The sequence below is a fragment of the Salvelinus fontinalis genome, chromosome 28 (genome assembly GCF_029448725.1).
Source record: "Salvelinus fontinalis isolate EN_2023a chromosome 28, ASM2944872v1, whole genome shotgun sequence".
Classification (NCBI taxonomy): Eukaryota; Metazoa; Chordata; class Actinopteri; order Salmoniformes; family Salmonidae; genus Salvelinus; species Salvelinus fontinalis.
This window is the reverse complement of record NC_074692.1, coordinates 13,372,716-13,387,351: the sequence shown is the minus strand read 5'-3', so window position 1 is coordinate 13,387,351 and position 14,636 is coordinate 13,372,716. Positions and strand designations below refer to the sequence as shown.

General features: G+C 42.7%; 1 protein-coding gene across 13 annotated transcripts in view; it reads left to right on the top strand.

Moving 5' to 3' along the window:
• The window catches only part of LOC129826217 (nuclear receptor corepressor 2-like), a 127,016-nt gene that overhangs the window by 19,090 nt on the left and 93,290 nt on the right, over window positions 1–14,636 (top strand). For all 13 annotated transcript variants that reach the window (XM_055886690.1, XM_055886681.1, XM_055886687.1 and 10 more), the window contains exons 2-3: window positions 12,922–13,117; window positions 14,166–14,278. In XM_055886690.1, the coding sequence (XP_055742665.1) occupies window positions 13,013–13,117; window positions 14,166–14,278 (218 nt within the window). In that variant the 5' untranslated portion in view covers window positions 12,922–13,012. The remainder of the gene's footprint in view (window positions 1–12,921; window positions 13,118–14,165; window positions 14,279–14,636) is intronic.

The following is a 14,636-nucleotide window of genomic DNA, read 5'->3' as shown; positions in this document are numbered from 1 at the left end:
GACCAATCATGACTCTCAAGTCAGTAAAAAGTTGTTCAAAAAGAATGAATCGTTCAAGCTGCGCATCACTAGGCTCCTATCTGTCCACATCCAGTAAATAAAAGTATCCATACTTTTACAAAACATACTTTTACAAAGTTCTTTCTGGCGTTGCCTTCAATGGCTTAAATGCATGGCTTTGTTTTCATGTCAAAGGCGAGAGCGTAAGAGTTTGAGTGTCTGTCAGGTTTAGCTCCCAAAACAACCCTTCAATTCTAGATGGCCCAGCAGTAAGAAGGTATTTATTGGATTTCAACAAGCCATGTTACACTGCCAGTAACAGGGAAGAAAATGTGTTGGTTTCTTAGGAAGGAGATTAAGGCAATGATCTGCTGTGACGTGATCAGTCAGCCCTTTCGTGTGTTCACATTTCCTCTGAGTGTGTGAAAATAGATGACTGGAGAGTTGCTTCATACCATGATTTAAATCGGCAACTACAACACGAGCAGATTACCACAAGGACATGTCATTGTTCTCTGCCGTAACCGTGCGTCAATCAAGAGTGTGTGTGTGTGAGCGAGACGCTATCGCGTTGGCCAGGGCCCTTTGGTAATGAGGGTCCGGAGAGAGAAATCCTTATGAGACCTGACAGGGTGCCACATTCCTGGCCTGAGAGTCCTTGCAGCCCACCTCCCCTCCGCTCTCCATGGCTAACTTAACACACTCCTGAAGCTGTTACCAAACCGACGGGCTGATGCCCATTACTATTTCACTCATCTGCCTTCTCACAGTGGTAAAAATTGAAGGGCTTGGCTTTGTGGTGGAGTTTTTATTGTGTAATTATGGGTGTGAGAAAAAGATGTCTAAGAACAGTGCTTGATTGTTTGTTAGTCATTTGTAATCCAGGCTTTCCAAATAGGAACAGGCCTATGTGTAAGAGAACATCAACAGACCTGATCATAAATACATGACATCAATGAGGTTTTGTGAAATAGATGACTAACAGCAGAAAGCAGTTACATCAAACTTGTATAGACCAACTGTATAGGCTAGTATAGACCAATTTAGCTGGATTAATAAACAGGAGTAGGTTTATAGCATGATGCAGGGGTCTACTCTGATTTTTTTTACAAGAAGCACGTGTGTCCCTAACTTGAAAAATGTAGGCGCAGGCTCTCACACACATTTAGGAGCACAATGAAAAATAGTTCAATTCCAGGTCGCACAGCAAAATAATTAGGGGCATATGCAACTAAAATGGTTGCACTGTAGAGCCCTGATGATGCATTCAAGTAGTTTAAGTAAAGTTGTTGCTGATTTAAGGACAGATTAAATAGACCTAAATGAAAAGGCCTCATGTTCAAACAAAACTCCATGTAGCCTTAAAAGTCAACACACTGGTATGGAATAGAACATCTATTGAATCTCTCATATTGCTATGAATTGGCAGTACAAAGCTAGCTGGCTCCTGAAAATATGCCCTCAAGTCATACGTTGGCTACTATTAGAGAAAATATCAATATAAAGTTGACAAATTCCAGGCACACTCTTCGAAGGCTTGACAGGTCTTGTCTGTCTTCTCCACAGATATGACTGGCGCATACATTTCCAGAATAATAAAGTCATTGTTTGAAGTCATGCTCCAACTCTCCTTCTTGGAGAGTTTCTGTGTGTGTGTGTGTGTGTGTGTGTGTGTGTGTGTGCTTGCATTCACAAAGCCATTCCTAAAATAGTGAGGATAGAAGATGCGGAGATTAAATGTAGCCTAGTGCAGAAGTAGGTTCACCCTAGCTCTGTACTAGTGGAGCTGGAGAGCGCGAAGGAGTGAGAAGGGGGAGTTATAGAGCAAGAGAGTGGGGTGACAGAGTTCATTCAAGCAGTGTTGGCAGTGAGCCAGTTGCTTGCCTGTGGGTGTTTGTAGCTGTGCCAGTGCATGTGTTTAGCCTCCCATCTGGAAGGCCTTGCTCTGTGTTTATGTCAAAGCTTTTTCATTGTATCGGCTCACTCAGTTTGATTCAATGTTTTTTCCCCCTGAAGGTCTTGTGACTGACTTCAAACCCCTTTACGTTCATCTAAGAGAGGCCGCTGAGGAGGAAAGCTTTTCCCAGCCCTCTTGTCTTGTTTGCCTTTTTTGTCTTGGTTGAGCTCTTTTCTCATTACAGGGTTTATGGGAGATGGTGTTTTTTCCCCACATCTCTTTCACCAGGAGTTCATCCCAGGACTGTTTAACAATATATATTTTTAATTAAGTTCCCAGATCTGACCATTTTGTATGAATACAGCCAATCTCAAAGACACTGTTCACATTAATTAAAAAATGTAACAAAAATGTCACCAACGTGTTTGTGAAATGTTTGTTACCAGTATTGTCATAAGGTGAATGCACCAATTTGTAAGTCGCTCTGGATAAGAGCGTCTGCTAAATGACTTAAATGTAAATGTAAATGTATTGATATGAATATTAGGAGTGCAAAGATTTGTTGTAGTGATCTAGGCTAACGTTGCTAGCTAAAATCCAATACAAGTCCAAGAGAGTAGTCAAGCTCGGCAGTGATCTTAAGAAAATTATAAATACTTGGGGCTTTGAGAACAGGACTTTGCAGATTTTGCTTGTAATGGTCCAAGACCATGTCTGATTACTGATTGATTATGACAGTGAGTGAAGCAGCCAGGAGACTGCTGTGCGCTCCCCTCTCCGTGGCCCATTGGTGTGAGACTGCAGCGTGCCGTTCTCGTGGCATCTGTGTGCATGAAGCCCCTCTGTTCCTCACCAGCAGACCAACGCTGCCACCGTGTAACTGTGAAATTAAGTAAAACTGTGTGGCAGATAGTGAGACAGGAAGGAAGAGCAGGTAGTGCTCTTCGTTGTGTCATCAATGGAGAGAAAACACCATGGGCAGAATGAGAAGCCACCTGATAAGGAGGCTAGTACATTGGTTGTTTTAACCCTCAAAGACACTCTGTGCTTTATGGTAGAGGGCTGCAGTCCCACATACCTGCATACCAGCGGGTCCCGACAGAGATCATTGCGGCGCAGTCTGCCTTTTTCATGCTGCGGGTTGGGAGCGGGTGGTCAGACAGACAATTTTGGGATGATTATATATCTTTTTGTCCTGCAGATTTGCAAACGGTTGTTTTGTATGCATTAGCCTACCTATTCTATTAAAAGCACATCTTTGTCGCATAATATGCTGACCACACCGCTCGCATTGCAAAATAAATGTAAACATGTTATTCAATTATTGCATCCCCACTGCTCGCGCGCGCCAACGAGCATCTGCGTTGCCAAGCACTGAAATAGAATTCAGTTCTATTTGTGAAGCGGTGTAAGTCCTGCCTCTCCCATCTCCTCATTGGTTTATAGAAGCAGATACCCACTGCCATCTCCTCTTTGATTATACCAACGTGGGTGATTGAAAGATGAACTGAGTTTTGTCGATCGTCGTGGTGATTATGACAATCGCCATATGAGGTCCAAAGAAGAAAAAGCCTGGAAGGAGGAGAGATGACTAGAAACGATTCGGTTGACCGTTTTTATGTGTGGATTAATTGTCGGAGTAGAGGACCTTGTGCATTTCAGGTAAAATAACAACTCAACATTTATATCCCAGGACAAATTATCTAACAACAGCAAGCTAGCTAAATAGGACAAATTGGATAGCAACTGCAAGCTAGCTAGCTAAATTGCCACAAATGTTTAATGCTTTTCGACCTGTCCCCAAATTAATATAATTGGTTCAGAGTTTGTTTTGATATTTCAATCTGCTGTCGTGACCGTGTTTGGTGTGGGGGAACAAAATCAATTTGGTTTTGGGTACGGTGTTATTCATACACTGAATTCGCTGCTTCAAGTTAAGTAGCCTACCTCTCCTACTTGGGCGTGAAAGATCAAGTGTGCCTACAGTAGGCCTTTGTGTGGTCTCAATGAAATAGACTATGCTGCCTATGCATGGGCGGAGAATCACGTGGCAGTTATCTTTCCAATGAAATGTAATTAAATGTTAAGACTATAGTTTACTACAGTGTCTGTAAATAAATATTGATAATGGAAAGAAGTGGGGGGCGCTCAACCAACGTGAGTTGAAGTACAATGGAAATGGGATAAAGGAGATGGTGCAACTCGAGCGTAGGCTACCATGGTGAGCGAGCGTTGCTCCTTTTCATTGTAAATAAATATTGGTTACCCGTTTGTCTCTGCCTGCAAATCGTTCTCAATGGTAGACTATATCCTATATACACAATGTACCTTTAGAGAAAGTGCAAGTGTCTGCTTTCATCGTTCTTGCTGCTTCAAGTTCAGTAGCCGTATCTGTGAGATCAGGCGTGCGTGTGATCTCAATTAAATTATAGTAGGCTATACATGGACGGAGACGCACAGGGTAGTTATCTTTCCAAGGAAATGTACATCCTAAACTATGATTAGTCTATAGTTTACTACATTGCCTAGAAACGAATACTGATCATCATACTTGTCTCCGTCTGAAAATCGTCCCACTCCTAAAAACTATGTTATTAAACATAGCTCAAGAGAAAGTCTCGCCAACTCTGCTCTTTTCAAACTACGTCTAACTTATTGGCTGATATAGCCCAGTAATATAATAGCCTAATATAATGGGCTACGTGAGATTCTCTGGTAATTTAACTTATTTCTTAGGTTATTTTTGTGCATTTTGATATTGCAGGGACCATGGTTAGCAGTGGTGGAACTAGAGTTTTCTACATGGGGTGGCCAAGGCTACTTCAGGGGGTCCATAGACCATGACAGAATATTGGCATCTAAGGAGCATGAATGAATCCTATGATTGCTGATTAGAGGTAGAAGTGATAATTCACTTACCCAGGAGTTCTTCAATGTGGCAGATAGTGTTGTCCAAAAGGGTTACTTCACTAGAATTCTTTAACATACTATGAATAGTCAGTGTGTCTTCCTCGGAACTGCAGCTCAATTTCTTTCTCTCTCTCCCTCCCTCTCACAGTCTCTCACTGTACTCACATACTGGAGAGACTTGGGTCACTGTTTTCATGAATATATAATCTGGGTCTAAGTGTTGAACATCCAAAATATTTTCAGAAAATAAAGCTCAAGCACCATTGAGATGAAATAGCATTTGTGTGTTACATGAATTGCATAGTTTATTTATAAAAAACTGCAATTTGACATACCAGGTATCAAGCAGAAATGGACTTGAAAAATTATTTTGGTGCCCATCAATATTACAAACTCATATTTCTGCTCATATACACTACTGTTCAAAAGTTTGGGGTCACTTAGAAATGTCCTAGTTTTTGAAAGAAAAGCACATTTTTCGCAGCTTCCTAGGAGGCCAGCATCCCGGAGTCACCTCTTCACTGTTGACATTGAGCCTGGTGTTTTGCGGGTACTATTTAATGAAGCTGCCAGTTGAGGACTTGTGAGGCGTCTGTTTCCCAAACTAAACATTCTAATGTACTGGTCCTCTTGCTCAGTTGTGCACCGGGGCCTCCCACTCTTTCTATTCTGTTTTCGAGACAGTTTGCGCTGTTCTGTGAAGGGAGTAGTACACAGCGTTGTACCAGGTCTTCAGTTTCTTAGCAATTTCTCACATGAAATAGCCCTCATTTCTCAGAACAAGAATAGATTGACGAGTTTCAGAAGAAAGTCTTTTGTTTCTGGCCATTTTGAGCCTGTAATCGAACCCCACAAATGCTGATGCTCCAGATACTCAACTAGTCTAAAGAAGGCCAGTTTTATTGCATAATTATTACATAATTGCAAAAGGGTTTTCTAATGATCAATTAGCCTTTTAAAATGATAAACTTTGATTTGCTAACACATCGTGCCATTGGAACACAGGAGTGATGGTTGCTGATAATGGGCCTATGTACACCTATGTAGATAGGTGTACACATGCTACAATAGTCATTTACAACATTAACAATGTCTACACTCCTTGCTGTCCCCAGTCCACCTGGCCTTGCTGCTATTCCAATTTCAACTGTTCTGCCTGCGGTTATGGAACCCCTACCTGTCCCAGACCTGCTGTTTTCAACTCTTAATGATCGGCTATGAAAAGCCAACTGACATTTATTCCTGATTATTATTTGACCATGCTTGTCACTTATGAACATTTTGAACATCTTGGCCATGTTCTGTTATAATCTCCACCCGGCACAGGCAGAAGAGGACTGGCCACCACTCATAGCCTGGTTCCTCTCTAGGTTTCTTCCTAGGTTTTGGCCTTTCTTGGGAGTTTTTCCTAGCCACCGTGCTTCTACACCTGCATTGCTTGCTGTTTGGGGTTTTAGGCTGGGTTTCTGTACAGCACTTCGAGATATTAGCTGATGTACGAAGGGCTATATAAAATAAACTTGATTTGATACACTGTATTTCTGATCAATTTTATGTTATTTTAATGGACAAAAAATGTGCTTTTATTTAAAAAACAAGGACATTTCTAAGTGATCCCAAACTTTTGAACGGTAGTGTATATATATTTTTATTCAACGAGCCAAGTCAGTTAAGAACAAATTCTTATTTACTATGACTGCCTACCCTGGCCAAACCCGGTCGATGCTGGGCCAATGGGGCTCCCAATCACGGCCGGGTGTGATACAGCCTGGAATCGAACCAGTAATGAAGTATGATGGAATTGAATTTAGTAGCTGATATCGCAGGTTAGGGGAGGGTTTCATGATGACTTGACTTTCAAGATTACTGGGAAGTAATATTGTACAGTTTTCAGTTCTACAGCTGCAAATATTTATTCCTTGTTTCTACGGTATGTGAGAGAGAGCGCTTTGGTTTGGGTGGTTGCTCAAAGCCAAGGCACTGTAACATCACATGTTAGGCCATATTTCTGGCAGCCAATACGCACTGCCCTCCATGTGCAGACTGCACCCCACACAGATTAGTGGTGAAACCTGAGTTACCAGGAACATCATTCCTCAGCGGCCCAGGGAAATGGCAAGTGTCCTAATGCCTCTTTTGGCAAGATTCACAGGTCAGATGTTAGGAGTACTCCCTATTACTATAAAAAATACAAGGGTGTGTGTGAGAGAATGTGTCTGATTCTAAACGTGATCTCCCTCTTTCAGTTTTGTTAGTGTGCTCTGCAATAACAAACACTCCTTGATTGCAGGGCATTTGGTACTGTACACACACTCACTGCTTCACATGATCTCTCCGCTGTATATGTCAATCTATTTTCTCTCAGTAATGTGTGTTGTAATAGGCATGAAAACAGTAAGAGGATTATGCCTGTCTTCCCACTCTTTTATTTACTTTTCTTCATCACCATGAAGGATAGGAGATCTTGTCCCTGAGCTAATGCTGAACGGTTAGTGCTTTTTGAGGACAGTTCGGTTTTGGTTAGATTAAAAACGAATAATCATGGTTTTCAATTTTGTATTCTATTTTTGTCGTTGAAATAATGACATTAAAAAGCAAAAAATATATATTTGAATGGAAATTCAAAAGCCAAAAATGGTGAACATTCAATTGCCAAATTGAAAATATTCCATTCTCTCAGTCCGGTCCACATTGTGTAGACATAAATAGAAAAAATGAAATGACTATGAAATAATAAAACATTTCTGTTGTATGTTCCTTAGTTTTTATGTGATGACTTTATTCATTTCTTAAAGTCATCTCATCTTTGCTCAGGCAATAGCAGCCAGATAACGCTCTATCATGCCTAAGCATTCTGCAGAGCTGTCTGACCACCATTTTACTAGTTCTTAAAATAAGGCATACTTTCACAAGCAGTCTTTGTCCCTCTCGTCATTGTGTACATTCCTCATTCATGTGGTCTATCCATCTAACCTAATGTAGCAGGCATAAAAGTGTAGCCATCTCAGTCCGAGCCGGAAAGAACAAGCGCAATGGATTATGGTCATTGTAGTTAATTACCGTATTTCTGCGCTGAACTAGGTTGAATATTTGCTTAATGAAAACTACAACTCCCTTCAGCCCAGCGTCCCACATAGTTCTTGACTAGGTTTGTCGTGAATTATTTGATTTCTTTCTAGAGAACCGACTTCCGCTCAATCAAATCAAATTTTATTTGTCACATGCCCCTGAATACAACAGGTGTAGACCTTAGAGTGAAATGCTTGCTTACTTACTTACAAGCCCTTGATCAAATACCAACAAAAAAAAGTAAGAGATTAGAAAAACAAATAATTAAGGAGCAGCAGTAAATAACAATAGCAGGGCTATATACAGTGGGTACCGGTTGAGGTAATTATGTACATGCAGGTAGGGTTATTAAAGTGGCTATGCATGGATAAAAACGGAGTAGCAGCAGCGTAGGGGCAGTGGTGCAAATAGTCTGGGTAGCCATTTGATTAGCTGTGCAGGAGTCTTATAGCTTGGGGTTAGAAGCTGTTTAGAAGCCTCTTGGACATAGACTTGGCGCTCCAGTACTGCTTGCCTTGCGGTAGCAGAGAGAACAGTCTATGACTAGGGTGGCTGGAGTCTTTGACAATTTTTAGGGCCATCCTCTGCCACTGCCTGGTATAGAGGTCCTGGATGGCCGGAAGGTTGGCCCCGGTGATGTGCTGGGCCTTAAGCACTACCCTTTATAGTGCCTTGCGGTTGGAGGCTGAGCAGATGCCATACCAGGCAGTGATGCAACCCGTCAGGATGCTCTCGATGGTGCAGCTGTAGAACCTTTTGAGGATCTGAGGACCTATGCCACATTTTATCAGTCTCCTGAGGGGGAATAGGTTTTGTCATGCCCTCCTCACAACTATCTTGGTGTGCTTGGATCATGTTAGTTTGTTGGTGATGTGGACGCCAAGGAACTTGAAGCTCTCAACCTGCTCCACTACAGCCCCGTCGATGAGAATGGGGGTGTGCTCGGTCCTCCTTTTCCTGTAGTCCACGATCATCTCCTTTTTGTTTTGATCACGTTGAGGGAGAGGTTGTCCTTGCACCACACGGTCAGGTCTCTGATCTCCTCCCTATAGGCTGTCTCATCGTTGTCGGTGGTCAGTCCTACCACTGTTGTGTCATCAGCAAACTTAATGATGGTGTTGGAGTCGTGCCTGGCCTTGCAGTCATGAGGGAACAGGGAGTACAGGAGCGGACTGAGCACGCACCCCTGAGGGGCCCCCGTGTTGAGGATCACTATGGCAGATGTGTTGTTACCTGCCATTACCACCTGGGGGCGGCCCGTCAGGAAGTGTAGGATCCAGTTGCAGGGGGAGTTATTTAGTCCCAGGGTCCTTAGCTTAGTGATGAGCTTTGAGGGCACTATGGTGTTGAACGCTGAGCTGTAGTCAATGAAGAGCATTCTCATATAGGTGTTCCTTTTGTCCAGGTGGGAAAGGGCAGTGTGGAGTGCAATAGAGATTGCATCATCTGCAACATCTGTGGATCTGTTAATGCGGTATGCAAATTGCAGTGGGTCTAGGGTTTCTGGGATAATGGTGTTGATGTGAGCCATGACCAGCCTTTCAATGTGTTTCATGGCTGCAGACGTGAGTGCTACGGGTCGGTAGTCATTTAGGCAGGTTAGTCCCTGTGCCCAAGAACACTGGTGGTCTGCTTGAAACATGTTGGTATTACAGACTCGGACAGGGAGAGGTTGAAAGTGAAGACACTTGCCAGTTGGTCAGCGCATGCTCGGAGTACACGTCCTGGTAATCTGTCTGGCGACCAGTTTAAAGGTCTTACTCACATCCGGTGCGGAGAGCTTGATCACACAGTTGTTTACTAACCAGAATAGTTTTTTTTCTAGGTATCTGCATCTTTCCCTTTCAAGACGATTTGACACGTATCTAGAAACCAGGGAATGCATTAGCTTTCAGAAATCTGCATGTTCAAAACGCAGACCATCAAAAAATCTTTTTAAACCATTTCACCTGCGTTTTTTTATATTGAAATGAATCTCTTTTTTTTGCTTCATTAGAGTGATAAGGGGTGTGCAAATATAGTTTTTCTTCACAGAAAATACATTAGGTCAACACATTCGGCAGAATTTTTTTTTAATCAGATTACAGTAGAAGTGCAACGCTATTTGGCCTTGTAGCTTATAATGAAAAAGCAAGATATATTTTTTGCATAAACAATGCATAGGCATTTATATTTCTGTTTTATCATAAAAAGAGAATGTAGCAAGCTACATTTCCTAATGTTTTTCTTGAAGTTAATCTTTCATTTTCACTTGCTACCGGAGAAAAACTACACTGGAGAAAAGTAGCCTATACATCAATCAGAGCGGAGAGTGGAGAAGTGCAACTGAAGCGATTAGTCATTTTACATTCATAATTTGGAGCCAGCCCTGACTGAAGCCGAGTAGAATTTACAATAACAAGCAATTAACAATGTTACAAACGCAGCAATATATTTTTTCGGTGTTTTATCGTGCCTTTTCTGCGTGAAACACACAATCCTGTGTTAATGTGACCCCTAGATACACATGGGCTCCGATGTGATACAGCAGTGGTCACCAAACCAATCTACCGCTCAGATTTCATGGTGAAGGATGTTTCTGACTACTCCACGAATTTGCTTCACCATGGAGGGGATTTTAGGCTGCTAAAAAAATTTAAGCCTATCCACATTAACCTATTAAAAGCTGTTCTGTAGCAATGAGGTTTGTGCTATAGGCCCAATACATTATCATGGCATACTGGCTGTGCTTGAATTGTGCGATGTTACAGGAATCAGGTTTTTTTATTTTACATTTTTCTGAACTTTTAGGTCTGCTTGTTCTCATGTCTCGTTGGTCTCCTCTCCTTCGCGCCTTCTGTCCTGTGTGCACTGTGCATCTTCCCACACAGGCACCAAGCCCCTACCCCTGCCACTCACTGAAATCACTTCTTCCACTCAGACAGCAAGCGGTTTCAACTGAATATTAGTATTTGAGGTTTGGTCCAACAGAATGGGTCATATGGACACTGAAACACATTGAGACATTATTTTACTGTAATAGAGAAGTTAACCTTTCTAACCTTTTTATGTCTCAACTCCAATGAATGCTCAGTTTCTGTTGCACACGGCATTGTGGTACCACATGCTGCTAGCAGCATTTTAGCCCCAGACTGTTACACTAGCTGACTAGTCTGTGTTTTATAAAAGTGCAATGAGCATAAAAAACAATTGTATAAGGAATTGGAAACAGAAGGGTGTATCAATTCAACTGTTCTGCCTTGTTAGATGGTAACTAATTGGCTCAAACGCTTTAAGAAGGAAAGAAATTCCACAAATTAACTTTTAAGGCACACCTGTTAATTGAAATGCATTCCAGGTGTCTACCTCATGAAGCTGGTTGAGAGAATGCCAAGACTGTGCGAAGCAGTCATCAAGGCAAAGGGTGGCTATTTGAAGAATCTCAAATATAGAAAATATATTTTGATTTGTTTAACGCTTTCTTGGTTACTACATGATTCCATACGTGTTATTTCATAGTTTTGACGTCTTCACTATTATTCTACAATGTAGAAAATAGTAAAAATAAAGAAAAACCCTTGCATGAGTAGGTGTTCGAAACTTTTGACCGGTAGTGTACACTGATTTGTTTAAAGCAAAAGTACTGAAACTGATGGTGATCCTTAACAATCTGAAAAAAATGTTGAATGTAATCTAGCCCCGATCAGCAGGTAGATCAGAAGAGTCGCGTCTCAGGTGGTTTCTTAGGCTACTTTATTCTGGTTGAACAACATTTTCAACAGCGGATTTGATAATAACCTAGCAAATTACAAAGCCTAATATTGCGTGCGAAGCAGCACACAGTGATCAGTTTGATTAAGCTACTGATATTGCCAGGTTTGTTCGGCAAGAAAAATTACTTGTTGATCAATGACTGTCAACAACACAGTTACATGCTTAGTTCGACACTGAAGGAAAGAACTCCTGAGTGGTGCAGAGGTATAAGGCACTGCATCTCAGTGCTTGAGGCATCACTACAGACACTCTGGTTTGAATCCAGGCTGTATCACAACCGGCAGTGATTGGGAGTTCCATAGGGCGGCGCACAATTGGCCCAGTGTCTTCCGGGTTTGGCCGGTGTAGGCCATCATTGTAAATAAGAATTTGTTCTTAACTGACTTGCCAAGTTAAATAAAGGTTAAATATAAGAAAATACGCTTTAGTTGTCACAAAATATTAGGTGTTTTCGGAAGGTAGAAAGTAATTTTAGTGAACCGGGGATTCGTAATGTTTGAATCGATTTTCTGAACCAAGCATTCTACATTTTGGATCGGTTTGGGTCCCGCACACCAATGCACTCGCATCTTAAACATTTGAACCTGTGACAAGCGTATTGGTGGAGTTACATCCCTGGAAATGTTGGTTAATAACTCAGCACTACCCTGAGGTTTTACAAGGTGGTTGTGGGGGAGTAACACAGAGCACTTGTTGTATCACAATCCATTTGAATCCATCTCTGTCACACTAGAAGTGCATTAGCTGCCGTTTGGTGAAATGTCCTTGGCGTTAAAACTTAATTAGTGTTGGAACATCCATGTCTTAACATAGTGTACATACAGTGCATGGAAATCCCTGTTAAACCCTGGGCATTAGGTTATCAACTAGCTGCTTGACTTAGCTGTTCATAGACAACTCCTCCAGTGCAAGGGACAGAAGGCCATTCAGTGTGCAGGGCCAGGGAGCCATGTATCCGGCCAAGCAGGTGCAAGATCTCCCAGTCCCCTCCCTCAGGAGCAGTGAAAGTGATAGCAGCTGCTGAAGAGATGTACTGACACTTAAACCGGGATGCACTGAAACATTCGACTGTAACTGTTCCAAAAGAGCTGGTGGCCAAACAGTGTTTCACCCTTCTCAATCTACTAGAAGGATTAGGCTATTATTGTTCTGCAGAAAGCTGATATCCGTGCCAAAGACTCCTAAAGCCCTGATTAGAATGTCTGACTTCAAAGTGGCTTGATTTGGGGTGGTCAACTGTCCTGACTTGTAAGTGACAAGTGTCTCACCTTGCTGTTCCCTTCTCCCTACAGGTCGCTGTCTACAGGACCCAACCCATGATGTACAGCGCCTGCTCTACAGCCCCACCCACTTCCTGTCTGTAGAGGAAGCGGCTCCACCACTATGTCCTCCCACCCCCAGTCTGTGCCTCAGGGCCGGAGGGCTGTGGACACCCGCCACCTGCCAAACCCTGCCAGTCTACCACTGCAGCTGGCACGGGCACACACGGTAAGAGCCCTGGGAAACTCTGAGCTGGTTTTCGCTGAAGCCAGGAACACTGGTACTTAGCACCTTCACATGAAAAGCTGAGCGTATAATTGTAGATGTTACCCTGGCTCCCAATCGTTAGCAGTGATTTCGTCAACAAAGACTTATGCTGCACCGATGGAGGGAGCACGACCCTAGGGGCCCAAGGTTGTGTTTTTCTAACATTAGCGTTCTGAGGCTACACTGTTGTGCGCACACAGGGTGTGACGCCCTAGAACCTGCTCCTTTATTAGATGTTTGAGTTGAAAGTTCATGTTGTCATGGTTGGTGCCTCTAGGGCAAATCGGGCTCATGTTATAGGACCTTTCTTACTGAAGAATGTGTGTTTTCATATGATTGTTTTGTTTGCTTTTCATGTGTTGTGTGTGTATATAGATATGTATAGTGTAATTCTTGTTCATTGATGTGTTCATGCAGGGCTCATATAAAGGTGAAATAAATAAATGGTGGAATCTTGTTAAGGATTTCTCAATGATGGCCTCACGTCTTCCCTCATTTCATAATGGTTATGATAGTTAGTTTACAGGATCAGAGGTAGACTTCCCGCAAGAGGCCCCTAGCTAGTATGCACGCTCATCTTGTGGCGTGATGTCCCATGTTGGCTTAAGCCTCTCTCTATTATAAGGAGGGAATCCAAGGGTTACCCCCCAGGATCCCCACAGCTGCGCCTGCTTGTTAATCCCCCCCCACTCCAACTCGTCATCACGTTGAGGAGGAGATAAGGGCAGACAGACGATCCAAACCCCACAGTCAATCCCTCAGCCTCCGCTCAGTGAGAGAGGTGCACGTGTAGAGAAGGCCACTCTCTCATATGTGTGAGGGAAATGGAGAGCGAGGATTATACAGTAATGACCAGGGAGATAGAGGGAGAAAACGAGGGAATAATTGAAAAAACATGGGTGAGAGTTGAAACACGCCATCATAAACTTGTCTTGCTTATTTCTTATTTTTATTTTGTGTAATGTTCCAGTTCTCCTCTCCTCATGTGTTGCTGTGTTGTATGTTTCAGGATGTGGGACTGGTGGACTATCACCCTCACTCTCGTGACTACAGCTCCCACCTGGCTCAGCCCCACCGCCGCAGACCCTCTCTGCTGTCCGAGTTCCAGCCAGGGAATGAGAGGTACGTAGCTAGCTACTACTTTGTACTACTATTTGACATGATTACACACACCCTGCTCTTCCTCATGGAATCCTTTGACAGACCGAGCAGCAGAGAAAATCAAGTCATCTTGAGGCAAAACACTTTCCTTCAGCATTTTTCTGTCACAGTTCTCAGTGTTAACCGAGCCAATATGTTTTGTTCTCCCTCTTTACTAAGTTTATGCAAACCTAATGTAATTGGCACACCCAAGTCTTTCCATTGTAATGTGTGGTGCTGAGCTGCTCTGGACCGGAGCGTAATGTAGCCTGGTTATTGGTAGCCTTCTACAGTTGAGCCATGTCAGACGCAGCATTGCAATGTATGTCGCGTATCTCAG